The 27,724-nt window shown below is 40.7% G+C and overlaps 1 protein-coding gene across 1 annotated transcript; it reads left to right on the top strand.

The window, feature by feature from the left end:
• On the top strand, nt 1-26,295 carry gtdc1 (glycosyltransferase like domain containing 1). Its single transcript, XM_022757182.1, has 11 exons — nt 1-34; nt 6,339-6,529; nt 7,308-7,475; nt 8,904-9,077; nt 12,212-12,277; nt 13,812-13,937; nt 19,053-19,162; nt 20,659-20,803; nt 24,898-24,968; nt 25,094-25,185; nt 25,979-26,295. The coding sequence occupies exons 1-11, from the start codon at nt 23-25 to the stop codon at nt 26,051-26,053; spliced, it is 1,230 nt and encodes a 409-aa protein (XP_022612903.1). The 5' UTR covers nt 1-22; the 3' UTR covers nt 26,054-26,295.
• Nucleotides 26,296-27,724: the final 1,429 nt, after the last annotated feature.

The raw sequence follows: 27,724 nt of genomic DNA, 5'->3' as shown, positions 1-27,724 counted from the left end.
GCTGTCAGTTAACGCCGGGCAGATGCAGTCAGAGGTGAGTGTCCCGCTGTCGTTGAGTGAACCGTCTGTGTGAATGAGCTCATGCCGTTGTCGGTCCTCGTGTGAGGGATTTATAACCGTGTCCCCGCTGGAAACAGCCGGGACGATGCTCCGTTAGTCCGACAGGCTTTTACCTGCGGTGACGGCGGAGGAGGAAGAACGTTTTTTTTTACCGTGAGGAGTGCTAGTTAGCTGTTAGCCGTTTGCTGCTAGCAGAGTCCTGCGGTGTGTTTTGCTTACAGAGCTAACGGAGCTAACACACAGCAGGACTGTGAGTCTCTTCAGAGCCACGTGAAGCGTTACAACACTGAACCCAGTTTATTGTGATGACACCTCAAAATGAACATCAATACATGTCGTAAATAATCTGATAGTTGTTAAAGACACGACATCAAACTGAAGAAAACTTCAGTGATGGAAAGTAATTAAGTTCATTTACTGCAGTTTTTTGTTGTTTACTGTAGCACTCAGCAGGTGACTGCAGTCAGCCATCAATTCAGTAACTTCAAAAACAGAGTCAGGGCTCCAGTTAACTTCATGTTATCTGTCAGATGTGAAGACTAACTAGTAGTTACTAATTAGTTGCTACGAACTAGTACGACGAACAGTTAGTTGTAACTAGTAACAACTAATAGCTGAGGAACATGGGTCATAATTGAAGGGAGATATTTCCAGAGATGTTCAGGAGACTCTTTCAGTATGTCAGTCCAAATGAGATTTATATTAGAGCTGACAATCTAAATCTCACTATGGCCAATTGTAAAATCCAAATCACAGAGGCTGCAGTGTAACATGATGATGATATTGTTTATTGTTAGCACCATCAGTGTAGTGGAGCTACAGAGACGCCCCGGCCTATAAATCAAATTCTCCAGAAGTAAAGGAACATGTTTGTTTAGTACAAGACCAACAAGGACACATCATCATTTTTATATTTTATTCAGTGAGAATGAAAGAAACGACCATTTACACTGAAATCACAATATGGTTTATATTTTTTGCACATCGTGCAGCTTTAACTTAGAAGGTGTGAGATTTGTGTTTTCTTTATCATGATTAATTATTATATTATCAATATTTAATAATATAATCCCAGTCCACATTTAACCATTATGTCATGAAGAAGAATCTGTAACAATAAATACATAAAAACCAAAAAAACAACTGAAAGGCACCAGTGACTGCAGCTGTCAGATACATTTAGAGCAGTAAAAAGTACAATATTTAGAAGTATAGTAGTAGTAAGTAGAAATATGAAGTAACAGAAATATTCAAGGTACTAATAAATACTTAAGAAAAGTATTTGAGTGAATGTATTCATAGTTTTTTGGGGGTTTTTTTTATCCCAAAGGTAAAAAAACTAACAAATATGAAACTAACTACAATGAAATAAAGAAAATGTCTTTACCAGGAAAAGAATTGGTCAAACTAAAGCTCAGTAATTGAATGTAAGTGTTTGATACTCAGACCGGAGACTGAGGTGAGTGTGCAGCTCACTGATGCTGAGACTCCACATTCAGAACAGGATCACAGAACATGACTCATGTTTTAAATTGAAAGTACTCAAACACAATATGAAGCAGATTTCAAGGTTTCCATGGCTCATGTCTCATAATCACGGCAGCTCAGATCCATGATGTCCTGAGAGTTCAGTTCATTTTAATTAGAAATATGAAGCGTGTGGTTCAAGATCATTTATTGATCAACAGCTGAGTTTCTGAGGTGACAGTTTATTTAATCGGCCTGACATTTTAAAGTCCCAGAGACATCAAGAATAAACGTAAAGTAAATAATCAATATTGATTTTCTCAAATTACTCTAAATATATTTATTTATTAAATTACCAACAAACTTTGTATTATTGCAACATTATTGTTTTATTCGGATATTTAGGCTCAAACTAATAATTATTTTCATTATTGATTGATCAGTTTGATTTATTAAACATTAGTTAACAGCAAAAAATTAAAAATATCCAAAATACAGTTTAGTGTAATTAATCAATTAATTGATTTAATTTAAAATTAATTTATCAAACTATAAGACACACATCTGAAAACCTGGAACATCAAATGTTCGATATTTATGCTGTAAAAAATTCTGTAACTATTGATTGATTATCACAATGGTTTCTGATTAATTTCCTTTCAGTTGACTAATAGATAAATCAACCAATCACTGCAGCTGTTTCCAGGTCTGTGGCAAAACAATCACTATTTGTTCTGCAGCTTTCAACTGTATCACATGTTCTTCATCAGATGATTATATAATAAGATATTAATATCAATGAGATATCAAATCTGATCAGGTCTTTGTCTAAATCACAATAATGTGTAACATAATGTTATGTGTGATGTTATATACAGTACAGTACAGTGTGTCGTCTGCGTAATCAGTGTGATTATTGATTAAGTGTGTGATCGTTAGAGAGTGAGCTGTGCTCTGATGGCAGATCAAAGCTGCTCAGACTCAGTCCTGGATCTGGATCCGGTCTGAGTCTCACAGTGCAGTGATGAAGAGAATCGAGACAAATATAAAAAGGCTTTTGATATTGTATATATGTATATACACACATACACATATTTATGTATATATAATTGTCACACTGTCCAGGAAGAACAGTCTCATGTCCCTGAGACCCCGTTAGACCTCCAACTCTTCCCATCTGTTACTGAGAGAGAATAAACATCAACAACTCGTATACGTCTCCTTCATTCCTACTGAAGGTCGTTTTACTTACTGTCCAACACTGTGGATCAGGTCTGATGTGGATCAGGTCTGAGCTGAGGTCCCAGACTGATCAGACCTACAGAAGTATTTCCTGAACGGAGTCTGACACTGATTGACAGTCTGATAAAAGTGAGTGAGTCTCCATTGGCTTCAGTTCATTATAGATCTGATCAATACGTCGTCATGAGCTCACACGGGCCTGATGGGTAATACTGAGCTTTTTCATATTCACATGTTTCTACATTGACAGATATAAAAACAGTCAAAGGGCCTTTAATGTTTTAATGTGTCATATCTGTATCTGTTGGATTATTTAATGTGTGTGTGTATAAATATAAAATTCCAATGTGGATGCTGTTATAAATACAGTGGGAGTGAATGAACCTTTAATGCTTCATCCCACTGAGAGTATGAACAGTGATCACTTATAGGTGGAGCTTGACTGTTTTAAATATTATATTAATGCAGCACACAGCTGTGGTCAGCACAGTGGGGGTGAATGGGTCTGCACTGACTGTAGTGCAGGTTCTAACTCAGACACAACATGTGGCCACACTACAGCTGATCGTACACAAACACTGAGTCATGATTATCGAGGGAACGCTGAGTCTGTTGTCACTGGATAAAAGCTGATTTTTGTTGGTGTCGTCTCAGAGACGTGTGGAGGACATGACGTGTCGTCTTTGTAGCAACGCTTCCTTTATGATCTGTTGTCACACATTTCACCTTCTTATCAAACCTGTGATCTGGAAGTTACACGTGTTCTTCCAGCTGTCCAACAGACCAGGGACAGTTTCCCTCCTCAGGGTTTGAAGTGTCGTACTGGTTTTCAAAGCCTGTGTTGGTGCTAACACTCCAGGCATCGATCCATCAGAGGATCAGCTGATGGATCCACCAGAGTCCAGAAGAAGACTCAGACCTGGTTCTCAGGTGGTCTGGTCCCGTGTGGTCCACATCAAGGTCCAGCTGTCACTACAGCTCTACCTGTCTCTGGTCACATTAATTAAATTGATTAAATCATAATTAACAGAGTGACGTTTCAGTCCGGTGAATCAGGTCTGATGCTGGATCACATGTGGGTGGTTTGTCAGAGCTAATGAGAGCTGCAGAGTGATGATGATGATGATGACGTCATGAGGATGAAGCAGTCCTGCAGCCCACAGATTGATCACAGACATCAGCAGAAACATTTCCAGCCTGGTTCCACTGACTGACTGTAGTTTCCCGCCTCTGACTCAGCCTCGGGTCTCGGCTCTTATTAACCCTTCGCTGCTCGCTGGGGGGGGGGGAGTCCCCACCGGGGGAAATGGATGACATTAACCCTTTGTTTCATGTGTGTCGGCAGCTCTGAGCAGGAAAGGTGTCTAGGTGAGATGAGTCTGCGAGCTGGAATCCCCCCCCACCCCCGCTGTGGTTTGTGGGGACTGTTGTTGTTTAAGGTGGAATGAGGAGATCTCTCACATTTACTAACAAACTTCCTGTCAGGACGGTCAGGCTGGACGTGGGCGGCACATACGCTTTTATTTACTTTCTCTGTTTCCACCCTTCCTTCTCTTCCTCATTCCTTTTGTCCTTCCTACCTAACCTCGTTACAGCCTTCTCTTCTCTGTCCTCGTTTTCATCTGTCCATTTTCTCACCTTTATTTTTTAATTAATCAATTAATTGTTTTTTTTATCATTGTTGTTTTTGACCTTTGAATTTGTCTTTGTTTACTCTTGTTTTTTGCGTCAGTGTTGGTTTAAAAGACTTTAATCTATTTTTCTCTAACTTTCATTTCTTCAGTTGTCGACTGACTTTGTTCCATTTGCCTTTTTTATCATGCTGCGTCATTTTTTATTTCCATTGACATTTTTCATTTTATTCAATTTTTCCACTTTAATTTTTGTTAGTTGAGATAATTGTTTTGTCAGTCATTTGATTTGTTTGTAGTTATTGTTCCAACATTTATTTTTCCATTGAACTTCATTAGAAATGTTTTTTAGGAAACAGATGATGTTTTTCTGTCTACTATCAAAACAACATCACTGACAAATATAAATATAATGCAACAGAAAAACTTAAACTTTGGATTGTTTTCCTTTTTTGTTTAGTTTTTTTAATTAAACTGTTGTTTTCCAGTCTTGACCAGACTCAGGACCACTCTGAGGGTCACAGACAGACTCATATCATCATCATCATCATTATTATTATTATTATCATTATTATTATTATCATTATTATTATTATCATCATTATTATTATTATTATGATGATGAATGATTTGTCTTTGTGTAGTGACGGACTCTTGCTGTGTGGATCTTCACAGTGAGACACTGAGCCGTAGAAGTGGCTGATCTGGTCCAGACCAAGGCCTGAACCTGAACCCAGTCCACATTTCTTCATTTTCAAAAGGTCACGATCCACCGCGTTAATCAGACCATCTCTGCCCCACCCCCACCCCCGACACGTTCACATTTTCATATTTCACATTATTTTGACAGCATTCAGGAAATAGATTGGACCCTTTCAGCACAATAGAGGACATTACGCCAGTGTTTCCAATGAGATTCTTATTTTGAGGCATTTGCATTTAACCTGTGCTGAGCCGGGGACTGACGGAGACGGAGACAGAGACGAGCGCAGAGCAGATTGCACAGCTCATTTCCTTCTCCAGATATGAGTGGCATTACGAGCTACAGGAGCAGATATGGACTGATTGAGCAGTCTGTGGGCGAGCTGAGTGCTGCTGCCGCTGCATTAGCTCCCATTGTGGGCAGCTAAATGGAGGGCGGACTGGAAATCACTGGGAGGGGATTCAGTGGAAGGACAGAAAGCTCAGGGACTGTAAGTCCTCCACTTCCTGCTGCCGGCAGCGTAAACCTCCTGGCATCATAATGGAGCCGGAGCTGCTCTATCAGGACACGTCGCACACAGAGTGTCTTCCTGCTCATTGTGGTTGGTTACTGCTCAGTTCACTTTGTGCAGCAACAATAGTTTTTCATTTAGTGGCTGAAAGGAGGGAACGTTCAGGGAGATCAGCTCCTGGTTCAGGACTACGTCGCCTCCATCAGGCTGCAGCTCGTCTCACATTGAAATGAGTCGACTCACTGAGGTCACGACCTCTGTGTCCTCTGTCTCAGGGTTTTAACTTGTTGTTGTTGTTGTTATTATTATTATCATTATTATTATTATTATTATTACATGTGTATTGTATAGTAAATAGATCAATCAGTTTCCTGATCAACTGTGATCAGTTCTACAGCAACAACGTGGAACAGATGTTAATCATCCACCTGATGAACGACCAGGATCGTCCTGAGTCTCTGACAGGAAGTGGACGCAGATCTGTTTCCTGTTTGAGATGATTATTTATTAGATCACTCAATTCCAGTTCTGATAAATCAATAATCATTAGCTCGTTAAGAGTTTGTTATTGATCCTGAGACTTCGTCTCAGTCAGTGACGTGTCAACAACCAGGAAATGGTCACATGACGATGAACCAGAAGATTATTGGTTTAAACTCATTGATTTACTAAAATAGTTGTTGATTAATTTGTTAATCAATAACATGCCCCCCCTCTCTGTCAGCCCCCCCCCTCCCCCAGCGTCCTGCTGCTGGAAGCGTTTTACGGAGGATCTCACAAACAGCTGATTGACCTGCTGAAGGAGAACATCGACGGCTGCTCGGTCTTCACTCTTCCCGCCAAGAAATGGCACTGGAGGGCGAGAACCTCGGCTCTGTACTTCAGCCAGAACGTCCCCGCCTGTCCGTCATACAGGTGAGTCAGTGACATCACAGGATGTGGAGCAGTGAGGAGAGTCTGACTGCAGGTCTCAGTGGACCCCCTTCTCCACAGCCTCCTTGTGGTTCAGTGGAGGTGGTCACAGAGCCGGACCTGGTTTGAGCGACATGGAGGGACAGACATGGAAACTGATCCAGATCAGACCTGGATCCTGATCCACATGTTCTCTAAATATCTGAGATCAGGCTCAACAAAGGGTCTCCTTAACAAAGGTGTCCTGGTCTGTGTGAACCGTCCTGATGTCTCAGACCAGACCAGAGACTAAAGACCAGACCCTGATGCTTTAGCTGTGTCTGATAACTCAGTCACTCAGAGAAGATACTGTGTGTGTGTCTGTGTGTGTGTCTGTGTGTGTGTGTGTGTGTGTCTGTGTGTGTGTCTGTGTGTGTCTGTGTGTGTGTTTCTGTGTGTGTGTGTCTGTGTGTGAGAGAGATGTAGGACTTTGATGTGGTCTCTCACTGACACCCAGATCTGGATTAGACTGGCTTCCTGGACCTGGTCTGTAGAACAGGTCTGACTCAAACCAGATGAGTCCTGTCCTCAGAGGAGAGAGGACTTCCTGTGGATCAGGACTCATGTGGTCTAACAGGCTGTTTCTGTGTCCAGTGGATCAGACTGATCCTCAGATCTGGTTTCTTACTGCAGCTCTGAGCTCCTGGTCCTGGTCTGAGTCTAGGAGCAGGATCTGACTGAAACATGACTCTCTCACCAGTTATGATGGGTCCACTGAGTCTGTACTGGTCTTTCTTTGCAGAGTCCTGTTCAGCAGCTCGGTCCTGAACCTGTGTGAGCTGGTGGCTCTCAGACCAGATCTGGCCCGTCTGAAGAAGGTCCTGTACTTCCACGAGAACCAGCTGGTTTACCCGGTCCGCAAAGACCAGGACCGAGACTTCCAGTACGGATACAACCAGATCCTGTCATGGTAAACTCCAGAGTCCTGCTCCTCTTTGTGTCCTTTACTACAGGTGGTCTTTACTGGTCTGACTCTGTACTGGTCTACATCACCATGAAGTGATGACATAGCTGTGATGTCATCAAACATCACAGTGTGTTTCCGTGGTTACAATCATTAATTAGTAGTAATTGCAGAGTTGATTTTTAATAGACCAACAATATAAAAATTAAGAGCAGCATCAACTCACTGTAACTGTTTGTTTCAATTAGCCTGTCAGGTGATGGGTTAACGAGCTGGGCTGACATGATTGGTTAATGAGCTGACGTGCTGCAGTGAGTCATGCGAACTCACAGCTCTAACAGATACTGATTGTTGTTGATCTGCACAGCAGCATGTCAATAACCCCCCCCCCCCTAACCTCGTTAAGACTGATCATTAAGACTGTGACTGGACTGAGGCCAGATTACTTTACTAATGTGAATTATAATGAAACTCAGAGACTCAGCCTGAGCTGCTGCTGTTTGATTCCCGGCCCTGCAGACGACCAGAGGAGTGATTGGTAACAACAAACCAATGAAGATAATCAATTAGTCGATCGAGTGAAAAATAATGATAAACTACTTCACAATCAAAACATCAGATTTTCTTCGGTGACTTTGGTGAGAGGTTCACACAGAAACAGAAGTGGACCAATCAGAGAATTTGTTTTGGTTCATAACCCTAACCAAAGAAGAAGAAAATATAAACAAAGATGAAACAGGTATTGATACAGAGAGCTTCAGTGTGATGTTAACACTTCAGTTCTCTCATGTTCCATGTTTCATTTGTTCTGATCTCAACAGATCAATCATCAAATCATGTTGAGAACCAGAACCGCTCAGTCCCTGTCAGATCAGGTCTAAACAATACAGGACTTTAGACCAGGTCCCACAGGTACTAGGTCTTGGTCTCTGTCCCATTAACAGTAGCTGTGATCAGCTGTGATCAGCTGTGTGTATCATGATGTTCAGAAACTCAGAAACAGGAGGGTTCTTAAGTTCCAGGTCACTTCCTGTTTATCCAGAGTCATAGAAAATATTAAATATGAACCATCTGCGTAAAGTTTGTCATACTTAATGTGAAGTCTTGAGTAATGGCTAAAAAGTACTTTGTAAGGTCACACTGATTTTGACCTTTGACCTTTGACCACCAAAATCTAATCAGTTCATTAAGTCCAGGTGAATGATTGTGTCAAATTTGAGGAAGCTCCTTCAAGGAGTTACTGACATGTTGTGTTCATGTACAGACGGACAACATGAAAACAAAATGGCTGCTGCTCTGACTGTCGCTGACATGACATGAGGAAGTCTGTGAACCATCTCCACTCCTTTCTCTTTTCTCTTTTCTAGTGCTGTTAGCCGTTAGCTAAGAGATAAGACACAACATGAATGTCTCAGACTGTCTTTGTGTCCTCAGCCTGGTGTCAGATGTGGTGGTCTTTAACTCTCTCTTCAACATGGACTCCTTCCTGTCCTCCATCTCCTCCTTCATCAAGAAGATCCCAGACCACAGGCCCTCAGGCCTGGACCAGCTGATCCGTCCTAAGTGTGTGGTCCTCAACTACCCAGTCCAGTTCCCTGATGTCAGCAGGTCAGTGTGAGGCTCCTCCTCCCCAGACAGTGATTACATCCTGATCTGCAGGTCTGAGATCAGCTCAGTGGTTCTGACCTGGACCCTGGTTCTGGTCCTGATCTGCAGGTCTGGTCTCTGTTAGTTCAAATGAACAGCAGCTGTTGGTTCACATCAAAGTGACCCAGATCAGGGATCTGGTTAGACTGGGAGCCCACCAGCAGAGTCCTGGTCCAGGTCTGTAAGGGGGGGGGGGGTGAGTGGTGAGTGTGAGAGAGCCTCCTTCTCATGTAGAACATTTAAACATGTAACGTACATCATGTTGTCATGGTAACAGTTATTATGTTACACTGACTGTAACTGAGTGTTGCCACGTTCTAAACAGTTCATCCCAGTGACTGAATGTAAAGAGGAAACTGAAGGATCTGGATCAGGGGAGGTCCTCCTCAAACCCAGTTCAGTCCTGTGAGTCACAGTGAAGTGAATAAAAATGTTCAGCAGAAGAAGAAAAGAGACGGAACAAAATGGTGTCTTTGTGGGGGGGTCTGGTGTGTGAATGCTGAACCCCCCCACCCCTCTCTTTGTGGTCTGGGTGTTTGTCGTCTCCATCTATCAATCTGCCTTTGACTGGTGGACTTTTGTAATCTAATAGTGATTGACCTGAGCCGGCAGAGACCTGCAGCGGGACACAAAGACATCCCATCCATCAGGCCGACGCTGACTTCAGTCCGAGACCACATCGATGTGGACTCACGTGACCAGCAGGTGTCTGAGTCAGACTCGGCCTTTTCTTCTTCTCTGCTCAGGCTGTTTGGTCTTTGTTCAGCTGTCGGACTCTGCTGGTTTGCCATAGACCAGGATCTGATCCAGTCTGATGATGATGGATCTCCTCTCCGTCTGCTCCATTCTGGTTTTGTTTGTTTGAGGTCTCCTTGGATGTTTTGAATCCAGGTGGGTCCAGTTCTGTTGCAGCAGGTCTTAAGTCTGTAAATTAGACATTAAAGTTTCTTCAGGTCTCCTCAGGATCAGGTCTGATTATCCACTGGTCTAATCAGGATCTGGTCTTCCTATCATGGGTCTATCTAGGACCAGGTCTTGGTTCTGACATAGAGTGTCTTGGGCCCCTTATTTCGGTCTCTGTGAAGACTGGCACTTCATGGTGTTAGCTTAACAAGCTAATGTGGGATAAGCTAATGGTAGCTTGTTAAGCTAGCTTGTTAAAAAAAAAAAACATTGGCTTAAAAAGCTGTTAGCCTAAACAAGCTAATATTAGCCATAACGAGCTATTTTAGCCATAACAAGCTAACATTAGCCTAACAAGTCAATGTTAGCCTAAAGAGGCTAATGCTGTTAGCCTGAAGAAGCTAACGTTAGCCTCTGGACATGAACATGATGATATCTCTGAGCTGCTGGGTCTGTCTGACCTGGGATCTGATCCTGAGCTGCATGTGTTGGTGTCTCTGGAGTTTAGAGATGTGATTCAAATCTTTATTGATTGGTCATTGTTGATCCTGATCAGGACCAGACTCTTCTTCGTCTCTGGTCTGAGAATAATCCTCCTGACGTCACAGTTTTCCCTCCTTATGAATCTTACATAACCTCATGTTGTGGTCCAGACACTCCTTTAAACGACGAGACTCAGACCAGGACTGATCAGGACTTTGGTCCTTCTCTGTGGTTCCCTGCTGGTCTCTGCAGGTCTGACCTGGTCTCTGCAGGTCTCTGCTGGTCTCTGCTGGTCTCTACAGGTCTCTGCTGGTCTCTGCAGGTCTGACCTATTCTCTGCAGGTCTGACCTGGTCTCTGCAGATCTCTTCTGGTCTCTGCAGGTCTGACCTGGTCTCTGCAGGTCTGACCTGGTCTCTGCTGGTCTCTGCTGGTCTCTGCAGGTCTGACCTGGTCTCTGCAGGTCTCTGCAGCTCCTGCAGGTCTGACCTGGTCTCTCCTGGACTGTGGTCTCCAGCCTCTTGTGATTAAATGGTCTAAAGTAAATGGAGCTGTGACCTTCATCTCTTCATGTTTAATCAGACTCAGAGGTGAGGTCATCACACAGATTACTGTTGATTTATCAATAAGATAATTGCCCCCCCCATGTTTTTATTGCCTCCAGTCAAACATCTAATTTCTAAAATGGATTATTGAATCACGTTTTCCCAGAGGCCTTGAGGCAGAGACATCGCTGTGACCACAGCCGTCCATCTGTCTGTCCAAATGTCCACCTGTCTTTCTGGAGTTGTGTTCAGTGTCTGTGTCTCCACGTCTTGTTATTGTCTCCATGTGGTGAAGTCTGTCTCCTTGTTCATGTTTCAGTGGTTAAATGTCTTTGTCTTTATGACTGAATGTCTCTGTCCAGATGTCTCAATGTCTTTGTGACTAAATGTCTTAATGTCATGTTGTAGTCCTGTATTGTCCTACTGTCTCACTGTCTTCACACTGTCTCCATATATTTTTCCTTCATGTCTTCACGTCCTCATCTCAGCGTCTTTGTTTTTATTACATGTTAAAGTTTTGCTGTTTTTCTTTCTCCACGTCTCGTTTCTTTAAATCATCTTTACTCTTTAAAGTCATGTGATGATTGTCTCTCTTCCTCTTCTCTCTGTTGAGGCGGAGTGTCTGTCCTCAGGACCCGCAGCGTCTCTTTGATCTGATAATAACAGATATAATAATTCTGCCTCAGGTGACGCTCCTTAACATAACGAGCTGTTTTACCTCAGAACGACCTCCTTCATCCTAACTGGAAATGTTCAACTGTGAAGGTGAAACAGGGACTTGTTGGTCCTGGTCCTGGTCCTGAGACTGATTGGATGAAGACTTGATTAAAGTCGTTGGTCTTGACTCTGGACTCTGACTGAGAGATTAAATCTTTTCTCTGAAAATTTTTAAAGACCCAAAATGTTTCAGTCTTGAACCTGAAGAGGGACTTGACTGTCTGGACTCTGGACTCTGGAACATCGGGTCTGCTGATGAAAACCTTCAGACACTGACAGTCTGGTCTGGTCCGGTCCTCAGTCCTCGTAGATCTGATCTTCCTCATGAATCATGTTGCAGATCCATCAGTGGTGATGAGGCATTCAGGGGTGTTCAGGAGAGTTGGAAGCTGCTGTGTCGATCTGCAGTTGTTGACTGATTTCTTCTTCCTCTTCTTGTTGTTTTCAGGCTGCTGCCCAAACCCAAACTGGTCCTGCAGCAGCAGAACAGACCTGAGGAACCTCAGACTCCACGGTGAACACGCCTCACATATTCTCGCCCTCCACAACAGGAGACAGGGGTTTATTATTGTGAAGGTTATACTCCACACTGACACACTGTATCTGGGTTTCTGCAGGTCTTAGTCAAGTCAACTTTTATTTGTATAGCGCCAATTCACAACATACGTTATCTCAAGGCTCTTTCCAGACAGAGCAGGTCTAGACCTTCTCTTTATATTATTTACAGAGACCCAACGGTTCCCACCAAGAGCAGCACTAGGAGACAGAGGCAAGGAAAGACTTCCTTTAAAGAGGCAGGAACCTCGAGCAGAGAGAGAGAGAGAGAGAGAGAGAGAGAGAGAGAGAACGTACAGGGATAACAATATTAATTATAGTGACAGTAGCAGCAGTAACAGCGATAGTTATGTAGTGGCAACTGTAGTGCTCCTACTGATAACAGTAGTAATGGCAGCTAATAACATTAATAATAATCATTGTTAATTACAGTAATTTGAGCAGGTTCAGCAGCAGGTGAGAAACAGGATCATGGAGCAGTAGCTGGTCTGCAGCTGCAGGTCCAGACTCTGCAGCTCCGGAGGCGGGAGGAGCTGCAGGGAGGAACAGGGAGGAGAAGGAGAAGGGAGAGAGAGGCACACAGCCTGGGAGCTTCATGTGCTTGAGGGAAAAAACAAACAGTTAAAATGATGCAGTGATTTTCCGAAAGTTTACAGTGATCTCGTCGGCATGACAACCTGGACTATAGTGTACTGAGTTTACTGGTTTATTGAGACTGAGGCCCACCTGCTGGTGGTAGGATGGCAGCAGGTACAGAGCCTGGGTCTGTAAAAGAATAAGAAGCTAACTGAGAGTTAAGGCATGAAAATACATTTTAGGTTTAGATTTGAAAGTCTGAACGGAGTCAGACAGTCTGATGTCAGCAGGGAGGTTGTTCCAGAGCAGAGCAACTGAGAGGAAAAGGCTCTTTAACTCTGGGAACGGAGGGCACGAGCTGGAGTATAAGGTTTAAGCAGATCAGACAGGTATGAAGGAACAAGTCCATGTAGAACCTTATATGCCATCAAAAGCACCTTTAAAGTCTGAAAGGAAGCCAATGAAGGGAGGCTAAAATCGGTTTAATGTGGTCAACTTTTCTTGACTTAGTAACACTGAGTTCAGTTCTTTAGAAACAAAGACGTCAGAAGGTTTGAATATTGCAGACTCACCTACAGCTGCAGGTGATGTCACTGTCTTGCATCCTAATAGGTCAGGAGTCATTTCAGTGCAGTCATTGGTCACTGTGTTACAGAACAGCTTTTAGGTTTTTCTCTTAAATAATTAACCTTTTAAAATGAATCTTAAAATGACGAGATCCATTTCACAAAGTGAGAAAAGATTAAAAAAAGATCCTTATTATTATAAAAGATGTTAAACATCTAAAGAAAGTGGTTTTATTTGAGTAAAGAACATCATGTTGTTAATAGACAGATAATATAATAATAATAATAATAATAAACTTATTTTCTTGAAGTCCACTCGTTTGTTGATGGATGTCATTCTGACTCCGACAGGTGTGAGGAGCATCAGCAGGATCCACATCAGTCCACATCTGAACCCAGACCAGACCAGAACCCTGTTCCTGAGGAGGACTCTGAGGACCGGGTCAGACCTCTGCATATCGTCTGGCCTCACAGGTGGTGAGTTCGATTCCTTAGAGGAACAGAGACGTGGTTCCCGCCGTCAGTCACATGATGCGTTCAGGTCACACAGACTTCGTAAGAAATGTTGATTTATATTATATGAAATCAACATTCATAAAATTTAAAATCATTCTAAATAAAACCATTGTTAAAATTAAAAGTAATTTACATGAAAACAGTTTAAAAAGTCATATTATAAAATATTTATTCATTGTAATATGTTAAAATATGAAAAATGTACTTTTATAAATATGTGATTTAAGAAAACATAAAAACATGTATTATGAATTTCATATGAAAAGTCATGGTGAGATATAAAAAGAAAATCAAGTTGGAAAGTGATGATGTCATTTTAGTTTTAAAATGAGAATACGAGTCCTGCCATAATTTACAATAACAACATTAAACAACATTGTAACAACAAAAGTTGTCCAGACATTATGAACATATAGATGCAATTTACAATTATGTCATAATATAATAAAATCAAAATGTTTATAAGGTTGTAATCTGTGAAGACTGTGATTTAAGTCACTAGAAAATGAACAAATCCTTCAATTCCAAAAATAAAGAAGAGTCAAAAGATACAGGTACAGATATTCATTTAAATATGAAAACATTGTGTAAAGACATGATGGTGATTTAATCCTCTGAGAGAGAAGTCCTGATGTTTATATAAACCTGAGTTGAACATGTTTTAAATCAGATTATAGAACGTGAAGTGGAGCGTCGTCTCTCTGTTTTTCACCTTCTCTTGTATCAGTAACAAAAGCAGCCGCCATGTAATCTGCTCTGAACTGAGCAAAACACAGATGGATTAGAGCTGCGACGAGCAGGCCGCTTTTATTCTGGTAGGATGGAGGATTTCCACAGAGATGTTCTGTTAATCTCTCTGATTGAAGCTTCTCTCCATTTCATCTGTTTTTATGTTTAATCTGTGTGTGGCCTGGATCCTCAGATTACAGCTCCGTCTTATTGCTGCTGCTGCTTTTCGGTGGGGGGGTGGGGGGGAGGGAGGGGGGGGGGGCGTGGCGGGATGAACAGAACTAGTTTCAGGTGAAATTGCTGCAGCCACCTGGAGCGTTATCGCTGTCCTGCGCGAGGGGGGGGGGGGGCGGGGGGGGGGCTGAGGTTAAATCTGTGTGAGAGCTTTATCTTGATCAGGATCAGCTTTTACCTCTAGAGGATTGAAGTCAGACTCTGATTGAAAGAGAAAAAATAAAACGACAAACAGCAGGTGGTGAAGATGCAGCCGTTCGTCTGTGGAGGGAAAATTCACTCTGATTTTATTTCACCGTCAAAATCACCTGAATTCATCAGGATTGATTTGCTCTCTGATGGTTTTTTACAGTTCATCACTCAGAAAATAATTCATGTTGCTCAGTTCATTTTCTTCCGTCCAGTCAATTGTAAACTGAACCTCTCTACTGCAAGATAATCAATCGATCCTGTCATTGATCAGACATCTGTCCTCTGTACAAGAGAGAAAAGTTCAGCAGCTGTTTGTTCATCAGTAACAACATAACAGTAGAACAGCTGATGTTCTCTCTGTTCTGTGTTCTGATGTTCAGCACTCAGCATCTGACCTCAAACATAAAGGTTCTGTAATAATAAAGATTTTACATTTTTACAGTACAGTGTTGTATAGTGTATTTTACAGTACAGTGTTGTACAGTGTATTTACAGTACAGTGTTGTACAGTGTATTTATAGTACAGTGTTGTACAGTGTATTGTACAGTACAGTGTATTTACAGTGTATTTTACAGTGCAGTGTTGTACAGTGTATTTACAGTGCAGTATTGTACAGTGTATTTTACAGTGCAGTGTATTTATAGTACAGTGTTGTACAGTGTATATAACAGTACAGTGTAGTTACAGTACAGTGTTGTACAGTGTATTTACAGTGCAGTATTGTACAGTGTATTTTACAGTGCAGTGTATTTACAGTACAGTGTTGTACAGTGTATATAACAGTACAGTGTAGTTACAGTACAGTGTTGTACAGTGTATTTTACAGTGCAGTGTGTTTGAATTCATAACTCACCTCTTGGGTTCCACATGAAGCAGAATATTCAATGAGTCGTCAGTAAATGAGACCATCAGTTTTTCCTTTTGGTTCCTCATGAATATTAATCAGCTCACTGCTCTGCTCATCTGGGTTTATTACTAACACTGCTTCATGTGGACCCTGATGATGATGATGATGGTGGTGAAGATGAAGGACCACAGAGATGGTTGTAGACGGGGAGGTGTCAGAGTGAAACAGTTAAGTCCACAGTCTGAGGCTGGACCTTGAACACATCGTCAGTATTTAATTAGCCTGAAGAATGAAACATGTAAATGATCTAAGACCAGTTTAACATGAGTCATACAGACATGTCAGAGACATGTTGAAATGACGTGATGACCATGAATGCATCACAGTACAGGTGATCATGTCACCTGACACCTGCAGGAAGACTCGAGCCAATCAGAGCAAATGAAACTAAGTCATGATGTATCAGCTGGTGATCCGATGATGTAATCAGCTGGTGATTTGATGATGTCATCAGCAGCACCAGTGACAGCAGTGACACTGTAGAACGAAATGAGACGTTTTCCTCTGGTTTCTGATCAATCAAGACAAAATGATCGATCAATAAGTAAACAATAAATTGCTGATTCATTGATAAGATCAATCATTGGTCGGAGCTTTGGTCCAATGAAAACTGAAATGTCACGACTCGGTTTGAATTCTGAATCTGTTTCCTTCAAAACAGATGGAGCTGATTATATTATTGATTAATCAGCTGGTTATTTTCTGATCAGCTGATTAATGGTTCAGGTTGCACAGATTCACTTCCTGATTTACAGTCAGACAAGCAGAAAATCGTCTCATGAAGAAGAGACATTTAATTAAAATGGAACACTTATCATTAGTTATGTTCTGTTAACTGATAATTGATTATTGACTGGTCACAGATTTATTCAGTCTCACAAGATTTGAAGCCGTTTTTCAGTTTTCTGACTTTTTGACTGATCAACTGATCAATAGAAAATAATCAGCAGATCAATCAGTGGTGAAAGAAGCTGAAGCTTTGAAGTTTGTTTTATCAACACGTTCATTCAGAGAGAACAGCAGCTGGAACCAATAACTGATCATTTCTAATTGATGAGTCGATTGATTATTTCAGATCAACATGTGGAGGAAGAAACTTCCGTCCAGTTTCAGTTTGTTTTAACGGAGTAAAACCCTGACAGTCAGAGCCTCCCTCAGTAATTAGCTCCCACTCCTCCTCTCGGGGGGCGGGGGGGGGTATCTCCCTCTCCCTGTCTTTGTCCTGTCTGTATCAGCGCTGGGGGAATAGAGGGATTGGCTGCTCACAGAAGAGTTAAAAAGGTTTTGGGGGGGAATGAGGGAATTATCTGAGTCCGGGGGGGCGACGGGCTGAGAGCTGAAAATGAGAAGAAATAATCTGCTCACTAAAACCTCACCTTAGGAAATCCACGAGGTGCTGCTGACTGCAGGCTCCGCCCCCTGACCTTCACACTGTCAGTGTGCAGCTGCTCACCTTCGTTAACAGTAGCTTTGTTAGCAACAGTTTCATTGACAATAGCTTCATTAATAACAGCTTCATTAACAATAGCTTCATTAACAGCAGCTTTGTTAACAACACGTCGTTAACTACAGCTTCATTAACAGCTTCGTTATAACAGCTTCATTAATAACAGCTTCATTAACAATAGCTTCATTAACAACAGCTTCATTAACAATAGCTTCATTAACAATAGCTTCATTAATAACAGCTTCATTAACAATAGCTTCATTAATAACAGCTTCATTAACAATAGCTTCATTAGCAGCTTTATTAACAACAGCTTTGTTAACAGCTTCATTAACAATAGCTTCATTAGCAGCTTTATTAACAACAGCTTTGTTAACAGCTTCATTAACAGCTTTATTAACAACAGCTTCATTAACAGCTACTGCTACAATCATTTACAGGGCAAAAATCAAACGATAATAATCATTAAATATCTGCTCATTAACAAATGAGACACTGAATTCACCTGTAGTGTGAATAGTGTTTATTTATTAATCAGCTATTTTTTACCCACAATCACCTGCTTCATATTAAAAATTAGTTTCCCAGCTGATGTTGTATTAATATTGCCATGTTCCATTAATCAGCTGTGTTCTGTATTAACACTCTCATTAATCCTGATCATAACGACCAAATATCCATCTTAGATTTTAACCCTTTAAATCCCAGTTTGTTAAAGCCACTGTTGTTTTTACGAATTAAAAAAAATTTAGATCCAGGTGTTCTCTGCACACACACACACACACACACACACCATCTTATTTGCATACATTGATTCCAGTGGTCCACAGTGCTCCATGATACAATATAATATAGTGGCTCTAACGTGTGCTCCACAGGACAAATGTGACTTCATCTGGAGGGATAGAAAAACATTTGGAGCCAGAACTTCAGAATAAAAGCCTAATAAAATACAATGATGATTTTATGTTGTGATGACAGGAAATTAAGTTTTAATGGGGACGTGTTTCCTTAAGGTCCTGAGTGTAACTATTCAGAATATTTTAGAGTATAAAAAGAGCTGAGGGTGAAATTACAAAAGTAAAAAATAAAAACTGAAAACACAACAAAAATTAAATTAATTTTTTATCGTGTTGAACAATTTTTTTCCAGATACCGTGGTGATGAAACAACCTAGAGTTTGTCTCATACAGTCTTCTCTTTCCATCCTGATACCTGAGTGTCTGACTGTCTTTAAACGCAGCACCATCTGTCTCTGTAACACTCTGAATTCTGAGAGCTCTTGAACATCTCTTGAACCTCACACCTGCTTCTCTGGTTCCTGACTATCATGTGAAACCTCTGCTCAACACCTTAGAGCGTCAACTCATCCACCTGCTGCGCCCTCACCAACAGGCCTCCAGGGAGCTCCTCCTCCTGTGTGTGTGTGTGTGTGTGTGTGTGTGTGTGTGTGTGTGTGTGTGTGTGTGTGTGTGTGTGTGTGTGTGTGTGTGTGTGGGAGTGAGGTGAGTGAGTGCAGAGGTACGGGAGCGTGAGACGAGAGAGCGAGATGGTTGATGTTCATAGGGAACATGATAAAAACCCGGAGCTGTTCTTCTCCACGCTGCTGAAACTGAAGGACAAACATCTGCACTTCCACCTGTCGGTGCTTGGAGAAACCTTCACTGACGTACCAGGTACAGACACACACACACAGTCTTTACCAGGTTTGTGGTCCATGGCGGTGCTGACGGTTTTGTGTCACTTTATGGTGGCACGGAGGACTGGATCAGGACTGGACTGAAGCAGAGATTTCACATATGGATCAAAGTTTTTTTTGTTTTTTTTTAAATGGGTGTTTAATCTTTGAAGTTATTGATGGTGACAGAATCTGAGCCGATGAAAAGGATTTGTCTCGTCAATAACTGATTGATGTTCAGTGGGTCAAGGTTCTGCCATGAGTTTCAGATCTGGTCCAAGATGCTGGACCCATGAAGACCTGCTCAGTCCAGTAGACAGCAGGTTGTCAAAGTTTGCTCTGACTTTTCTCTCACCTTTAAAACTCCTCATGTTTCATTGAAATGATGGTCTGTGTTATGAGATTATGTGGAGGTCAGAGGTCACACTGCCTCAGCCTCAGGACACTTTTTAATTGATAAAACACACCATGTATCATCAGCTGATGATGCTATAATGACTCTGTGTGTGTGTGTGTGTGTTTTAATGTAATGAACGCACTCTGATCAAACACACTCTGAGATATTGAGACATAAAGTTTTACTGCAGCATAAACACACTGACCGTAAATCCAGCTTCATATTTCCTGATTAGCTTCATGAGCGCTGGAAGGCAATCACATTAGGACAATTTTAATCAACTTTGATTTTGTTAATAGGGTCAGAGTATTGATTGTGTTCACCCCTCACCTGTTTGTCTTTCTGCTGCGCTCATAAATGTCCACATTCATAAACATCAGCTGTTTGAAAAAAGACTTTTATCTCATTTCTCCTTCTCATTATTTACAGTGGGACATGTTGGATTTGATTTAAAAAAGTTGAATTCTTCTTCTTTACGATTTAATCTTCATCAGCTCTTTTATTTCTAATTTTATTTGTAATTAATAACAGGAATGAAATACAACTGACACCAGATGCACATCCAGATACTCTCATAGAATTAACTATTATTATTATCGTTATTATTGTTATTGTTATTATTGTTGTTATTGTTATTATTATTATTATTATTGATGTTATTATTATCATTATTATTATTATTATTGATGTTGTTATTATTATCACTATGATTATTGTTGTTGTTATTATCATTATTATTATTAATATTATTGTTATTATTAATATTATTAATAATATTGTTATTGTTATTATTATTGTTTTTGTTATTATTGTCATTATTATTATTGTTGTTGATACAGTGAAACAGCTGACTGTGATCACGTCAGTCAGATCAGACTCTTGACTATAAGACGATTTATTTCAGATCAACATCTGACGTCTGATTATTTCTGACATGAATATAAAGTAATGACTCATTTTTTATTCTTATTCAAATGAGACATTAGTTATTACAGAAACCTGAGTTGGCCTCTCATCAGTCAGCTGTGAATCAGCTGAGCTCATGTCACCTGGAGACACAGTCTCACCTGTGCGTTTCTTCTTCTGTGGTTGTGCAGAGATCTTCTCGGAGGCGAGACGTCTGCTGGACTCTCACATCCTGAACTGGGGCTTTCAGTCCAGTAAAGACGACTACCTCCGAGTCCTGTGTGAGGCCGACGTGGTCGTCTCCACCGCCAACCACGAGTTCTTCGGAGTCGCCATGTGAGTTTCATGATTGATGAGACTCGTTCTGTCAATACTTTGATTTACTGAGGAAATCGTTTGTTCCTGTTACAGAAATCTGTAACAATTGAATTCTAATAATGAAAACAGAAAATAACAAAATAAAATAATCTCAGATTTTTAAAGAAGAAATAAATCTTACAAATATATCTGTGTGTGTGTGTGTGTGTGTGTGTGTGTGTGTGTGTGTGTGTGTGTGTGCTTTGTTTCATATGTAGAACTAACCATTATTTTCATTATTGATGAATCTGATATTATTTTTGTGATTTAATCAATTAATGGTTTAAAAAAAAAGCCGATCACAAAGAGTGGAAAGTGAAAGGAAAGAGATCAAAGTGTTTCTGTGCAGATCTTGAAGGTTTAAGTTAAAAATAAAAAACGCTTCTTCAAATCCACAAAAACACGTTGTTTACATGAATTAGTGATCCACTTCGTTACTGCAGCTCCAGTGTCTGTGAGAAACCTCAGTGCTCCTCACACTGCAGTGACTGTTTCATCAGGTGGTCTCTTCAGATCAAGGTGTTGTTTAAAAGAGAGACCTGGTAGAGTCCAGCACGGTCCTGTGTAGTCATGTATGGTCCTGTATGGTCCTGCAGGTGTGACCTTGCTGTTTGTTTGGATGTGAATCCGCCTTCAGCTCAGACTTCAGTCACCTGGACTCTGAGGCTGACTCTCTGATCTCAGTGCCGGTCAGGTGGATCTGAGCTGCAGGCTGGACAACAACAACCAATCAAATGCTCGGCTCTCTGAGGCACAGCCAATCAAACGGCTCTGATGTGAGTGTCTGATCTTCACTTGATTCATGTCAGACGTGTTTGTAGCTGATGGAGACTCAGTTTTTATCCACAGTTCAGACCTGATCTGGTTCATGATGAAATCAGACAGATTCATGATCCTCATCAGTCTGTTTAGTGACAATGTTAGCAAGTTAGCATTTAATGCTAAGATACTCACAGATAATTAACTTTCTAACATTTTATAATATTATTTAATTAGAACAAAAATTCTGTATCATTTCATCTTGTTAGCATGCTAACATTAGCATGTTACCATGCCAATGTTTATTTTCATTACCCCTTTCACTGCAGCGGTCTCCTTAGTCCGGGACACACAGTCCACTGGGGAACATACTAACACGTAGCATAGGAGCATGTTAAAGTCATAAGACATTAGCATGTTAGCATTCCATGCTAGTGTTAATGAATTGACAGCAGATGTAGATTCAGTTTGGTCATTATTTGAAGAAAACAAACAAACAAACAGATCAAATTTCTTTACTTCAGTGTCCTTCAGACAGTAAAGACAGAGTCCTCGGTGAAGACAGAGACAGTGTCAGTGAAGAAAGACAGTGAAGACAGAGACAGTGTCCTCAGTGAAGACAATGTCTCTGAAGACAGTGTCAGTGAAGACAGAGATAGTTTCTTCAGTGAAGACAGTGTAAGTGAAGACAGAGTCCTTAGTGAAGAAGGAGACAATGTCCTCAGTAAAGACAGTCCACAGTGAAGACAGTGTCCATGAAGACAGTATCAGCGAAGTGTCCTCAGTGTTGATATAAATAATAACCATAGTAACAGTCAGAGTATTCTCTGTGTAATGAGTGCAGACCTCTCACTGTTCCCTCCCTGTGATAACAAATCAGGAGCTAATTATGGCAGAGAGAAGAAGAAGTGTCGTCCCTGAGGGGGGAGTCGTGTTTGTGTTTGTCTTTGATCCAGAACCAGGAGGGACCAGACCCTCAGCCCCCCACAGAGCTCTGCTGAACCTCAGTCACAGTCTGAAGGTTTTCATGGAGAAATGTTTTAATGCTTCAGTGTTCACATGGAGATCAGGTTCTGTTCTTCTTCTGTGGTGCTCAGTGTTTTCTTGACTCACCGTTAACGTGTCAGATTAAAACACTTTAATGTTCGGGAACATCGTCTGTGTTAAGACTACAACTAAAGTCACAGTGTCTGTTTTTATTCAGAGGTGAATATTACATAAAATAATATACGCTAACATTAGCATACCCCCAGGCTAACATTTTTTTAACAAGCTAATGTTAAGTGTGACATAATAAAATGTTACCATCTGTAAACATGTTGAAATACTAATATCAGCATTTTATCATGCTAACCTTTAGCCTTTTGGCACGCTAATGTCTAAATGTTCAAAGCACACCTGAGCCTAAGCTAAGTTAGCAGAGCTGCCATGTTAAAGGACTGATATTTTCATAGACATTACATATAAAACATGATGATTTTGACATGCTAACTGTGACGGAGGTTATTTTCTCATTTCTGACATATTAACATGTTACCTGAAAACATGTTAATGTGGGCATTCTGTTGAAGCACAATAAAGATTGTGAACCTCAGTTCAGCTAATACCTGTAACAGTTTTAGCCACCAGTGTTTGCATGTTAATCTTTACATTATCAAAAAAATTAAAAGAAAATTATCTGAGACTAGTTTTCATATTAACAGTTGTAGTATGTGTAACATGGCATAAGGATCTCTGGCAACAGCTCAGGTTAACAAAATAAAAGCTTCAGTTTGGGTTGACAAAATAAAAGTTTCAACTCCGGTCGACAAAAATAAAGCTTCAGCTCAGGTTGACATAATAACAGAACTTTTCTCTTTAGCTTTCTCTTTAGCTTAGACTCTCACAGACGGTTTAATAACGATCTCTCACCAGAGTAGAAACAATAGAAACAGTAGAAACATCTTTGTGTGAGTGGAGCTGACTGTTCATGTGTGTTCGGCTGAATGTTCATGTGTGTTCAGCTGAATGTTCGTTTGTGTGGTGCTGAATGTTTGTGTGTGTGTGGAGCTGAATGTTCGTGTGTGTGGAGCTGAATGTTAGTGTGTGTGGAGCTGAAGGTTTGTTTGTGTGGAGCCGAATGTTCATGTGTGTGTGGAGCTGAATGTTAGTGTGTGTGGAGCTGAAGGTTTGTTTGTGTGGAGCTGAATGTTCGTGTGTGTGGAGCTGAATGTTCGTTTGTGTGGAGCTGAATATTTGTGTGTGTGTGGAGCTGAGGTGCTGCAGACTTTGATCCTCATTGTCATTAATGAGTTAAACTGATTAATCATGATGTCAGTGTTTCTGCCCCTCAGTGACGATGAACTCATCCAGTTAAAGATCAGATCATTAACGAAACATTAGCTCACATCAGACCAGCGAACTGAACTGACCTCAATAATCCTGATCAGAGACTCAGGAGCCGGACCTCCAGACCAGGACCCATCAGGACTGAGGTCCTACTCAGAGCTGGGTTCCATCAGGTTCTTGGTTCTGATGAAATCCAGTGAACGAGTCAGATCAGCTGTTTAAATATGAATGTGTGAGCGTGAGCAGTCCTCAATTATTCATCAAGTAGCTGCAAAATATTTAAATAGGTCACATGAGTTCAATCAGTCCTGGTTGTCATGACGACTCACACTGACTCACTAATGTTTAACAATCTGACTCACCTGATGCAGGTGTGAAGCTGCTGTTTTCTCTTCAGCACACACACACACACACACACACACACACACACACACACACACACACACACTGACAGCGGTTGTGTTGGTTGCAGGTCTGGATGAGACCAGTCAGTCCAGACCAGTAATGAGACTCTGCACCTCCCTCACAATTATCATTTCATATCATATTATATATTTTGTGTCCTCTGGTGTTTGGAGGTCATGAACCGTCTTCACTTCAGCTGTCACTGAGAGAAAATCACTTTTAATGAAAGTTGTCCTCACACTGTATCGGCTCTGGAAAGTTTATCAGTTCCACTTCACAATAACACTCCACTTATAAAGGGTTAATGAGTGGTTTATAACTAGTTAATTAATTAACTTGTTCACGCTTTATAAATCATTTATAAGCTGTTTTAACACATTAGATAAAAAGGCCAACAGTGACCTATTTCCTGCCAAATTAATAGTCCAGTCGGACCAGAGTCAGTGTTTGTACTGACTGTCCAACAGTTAAGTGAAAACATAGAGCCTGAGCAGACATGGTCTCAGTCCTGCACCTGTATGTACAACTGTCTGAATGTTTCCATGGTGATGATGGTTTGTTGTCTGTTCATGTGTTGACAGGTTGGAGGCTGTTCACTGTGGCTGTTTTCCTCTGTGTCCCAAAGCTTTAGTTTATCCTGAAATATTCCCAGGTAATAAATGTTACAGGTCGGTGTCATACTGGACACGTTGGTACTGAACCATTTGGCCCAGTTCAGAGTCAGGTGATTATTTACTGGTTACAGTGGTTTCTTCTTCTGCTGTGCTCTTCATGCAGCAGAGTACCTGTACTCCACGCCTGAGCAGCTGTGTAAACGGCTGCAGGGACTCTGCAGGAGGCCAGACGTCGCCCGCAGACACGTCGTCAAGGTAACTACAAAGAATTTTGATTTAATTTAAATTTGTGTCAAATCTTTTCATCCAGAAACACTGCATTTCCCATAATGCATTTCATCAGATGATTTACCGAAATGTAGGAAACGCTTCTTTAAATCAGTAGTTCAGCATTTTAGAAAAATACAGTTATTTTCTAAAATGTTTAAAATCTGTAAATTCAGTTTGTGAGGCTGAAACCACATTTTAATTTCAAAAACACGTTTTATCCCTTCAGGTGAGTTTTATGATCAAATAATATCAAACCAGATTCACACTGAACTTTTTTATCACACGTGGCTTTTGTTTCTGTAGTTTTTCTTCACCAAAACAAAAATAAACTAAATTCACATTTTGAATGGGAGGTTTGCTCAGGTAGAAGCTAACTGTGCTAACTCTCAGCTAACTCTGTGCTAGCTGGAGATCATGCTACTGCTTATTATAAGTAATAAAAACATACAGTAAGTTGTGTGTAAAATGAGTCTGTCGACTTGTTTTTGTTCCTGGATCTTTCTGATGAAGAATCAAATTTATACTTTACTGAAAAGATGAAACAGGTTGGTGACATCACTTCAGACCAATTCACTCTAACACCAGACTGTTGAATAGAACTGTGTCAGTTAAATTTTCTGAGATGACTTTTCACATAAACACTAGAAACATGGAGAAGTGTGAGGATTGTGGGGGGAGCTGTGCTCAGGTCCATGCGAACTGCAGATCTCACACATGTTGAACTGATTATTCATAAATACATGTTCAGTGTGTGTGAAATGATTCTTCTGTTGTGCAGGTCGACACCTCCTCCTTCTCCTGGACCCGTCTGAAGGATCGTTTTAAGACTCTGCTGGCAGACTCATGTCCCTGAACGCACTACGGACCAGGACACTGAGACTTGAGTTCACGAGCGTTGGAGGTTTGGAGGTTTGGAGTCGGTCTTCATCATGCCTGACTCGACGCCACGTCCCGCAAAAAGCGGCGGTGACGTCCAGGCCAAGCGTCTTGGGCACCTCTGAGCTCCGTCTGCCGAGCTGGAGACGCCAAGTCTGGACCTGTAAATGTCCCCGTCGAGCAGAACTCTCTTTTATGTGTGTGGTTTGGGGGGGGGGGGGGGGGTTTAAAGTGTAATAGCTTTCATGTTTCCACAGGCAGTGCCACCTCATATATCCGCCTGGATCCATTTTTATCCTTTGTTGTGTTTCTGTTCTTCACCACACGGACTGAGTGGCAGCCAGGAGCCGGGTCCAGGAGCCGGGTCCGTCTGCTGCTCCACCTGAGCTGCCAGGTTCAGGCCTGCAACCAATTATGTCCATCAAGTGGATCTACAGACGTTTGTTACCAAGGAGATGACAGCACATCACACATGAGCAACATGTAACTTTATTATGACTTTATCCAGTCCGTTATTAAAACGGGATGAGACCTGCAGCTCCATTTATTAACATCAATCTCCTCATGAGATTGTAATCCTAATCTATATCTGATCAATAAATAACTAATAATATTTATGGAAGACAAAAGATGAAATATTACACAGATCAATCATTTAATAAATAGTGTACTATAACGAGTCACAGCATGTGAGAAGAAAAGAGCTGAAATTATTTATGGAAGTTCATTTATGACAACACAAAAAGGTCTGATTTAAAAAAAACAACAAAAAAAATGTTACTGAGCTTGAAACATTTTTGTCTTTTATTAACAAACTTTTGTCTAATAACAAAATTAATTGTTAATTTAATAAAGTCAAAGTGACGTGTCAGCACATTCCTGCAAAGTGACAAGAATCTATTAAAAAGCAGTGAATCAGACGAAAATACACATTATAAATACAATAATATGATAAAGTCAAAATGACCTGATAAATAAAATTTACCAATCACACTTTTGCAGCTGGTAAATTAATAAATTAACAGGTAAATGAAAAAAATTAAGCTATTAGGTAAAAATGTCAAAAATGATTCTTCGGTACTGAAACAAAAAATGTGATAACAGAAAATAAAAGATACTAAATCTATGATGTAGAAAATCATGTAATTGTCATTTCTGCTAAGAAAAAAAAAGTTACACGTAATAAAAAGACTTTGGTTTGTCAAAATTATTTGATACTTTAGTTTTTATGAAACTTAATTGTAAATAAAACTAAAAAAAATTCTTCTGACAAAAATTTGAGACCAATCACGTTTCATCATCATCAGTACACATGGAAAACTTCAGTCAAATCTCAAGTCAGTCAGACTCACAGTGCAAGGGGGCGTGGCCTTAACGACAGCGCCACCATGGCTGATCAGGTCACATTTCTTCACAATAAGCCGACAGGTTCTGTCCCTTCACGGCTTCAACTTTAATCATGTGATAAATTTGACAAATTAAAAACATTAAGTGGAAAATCGTTGAAAATTATAGTTTTAAGTGGAAAAACAAGATTCAAAGTCTCAAATAAAAATATTAGAAACCGGAACCTGTATGAAATATGTATATTTCTATTTGAGCGGTTTGATGGATGGTCCAGCTCTAAATTTTAAAATAAATTCTGACT

Source organism: Seriola dumerili, unplaced genomic scaffold (assembly GCF_002260705.1).
Source record: "Seriola dumerili isolate Sdu_G_001 unplaced genomic scaffold, Sdu_1.0 BDQW01000266.1, whole genome shotgun sequence".
Lineage (NCBI taxonomy): Eukaryota > Metazoa > Chordata > Actinopteri > Carangiformes > Carangidae > Seriola > Seriola dumerili.
The sequence above is the reverse complement of the archived record's forward strand: the minus strand, read 5'-3'. Positions and strand labels throughout refer to the sequence as shown.

Excerpts from the sequence above, each read along its gene's own strand:
- gtdc1 (XM_022757182.1), top strand. Across the intron at positions 6,530-7,307 it reads CCCGCCTGTCCGTCATACAG|AGTCCTGTTCAGCAGCTCGG; the intron begins GTGAGTCAGTGA and ends CTTTCTTTGCAG. Across the intron at positions 25,186-25,978 it reads CCCGCAGACACGTCGTCAAG|GTCGACACCTCCTCCTTCTC; the intron begins GTAACTACAAAG and ends TCTGTTGTGCAG.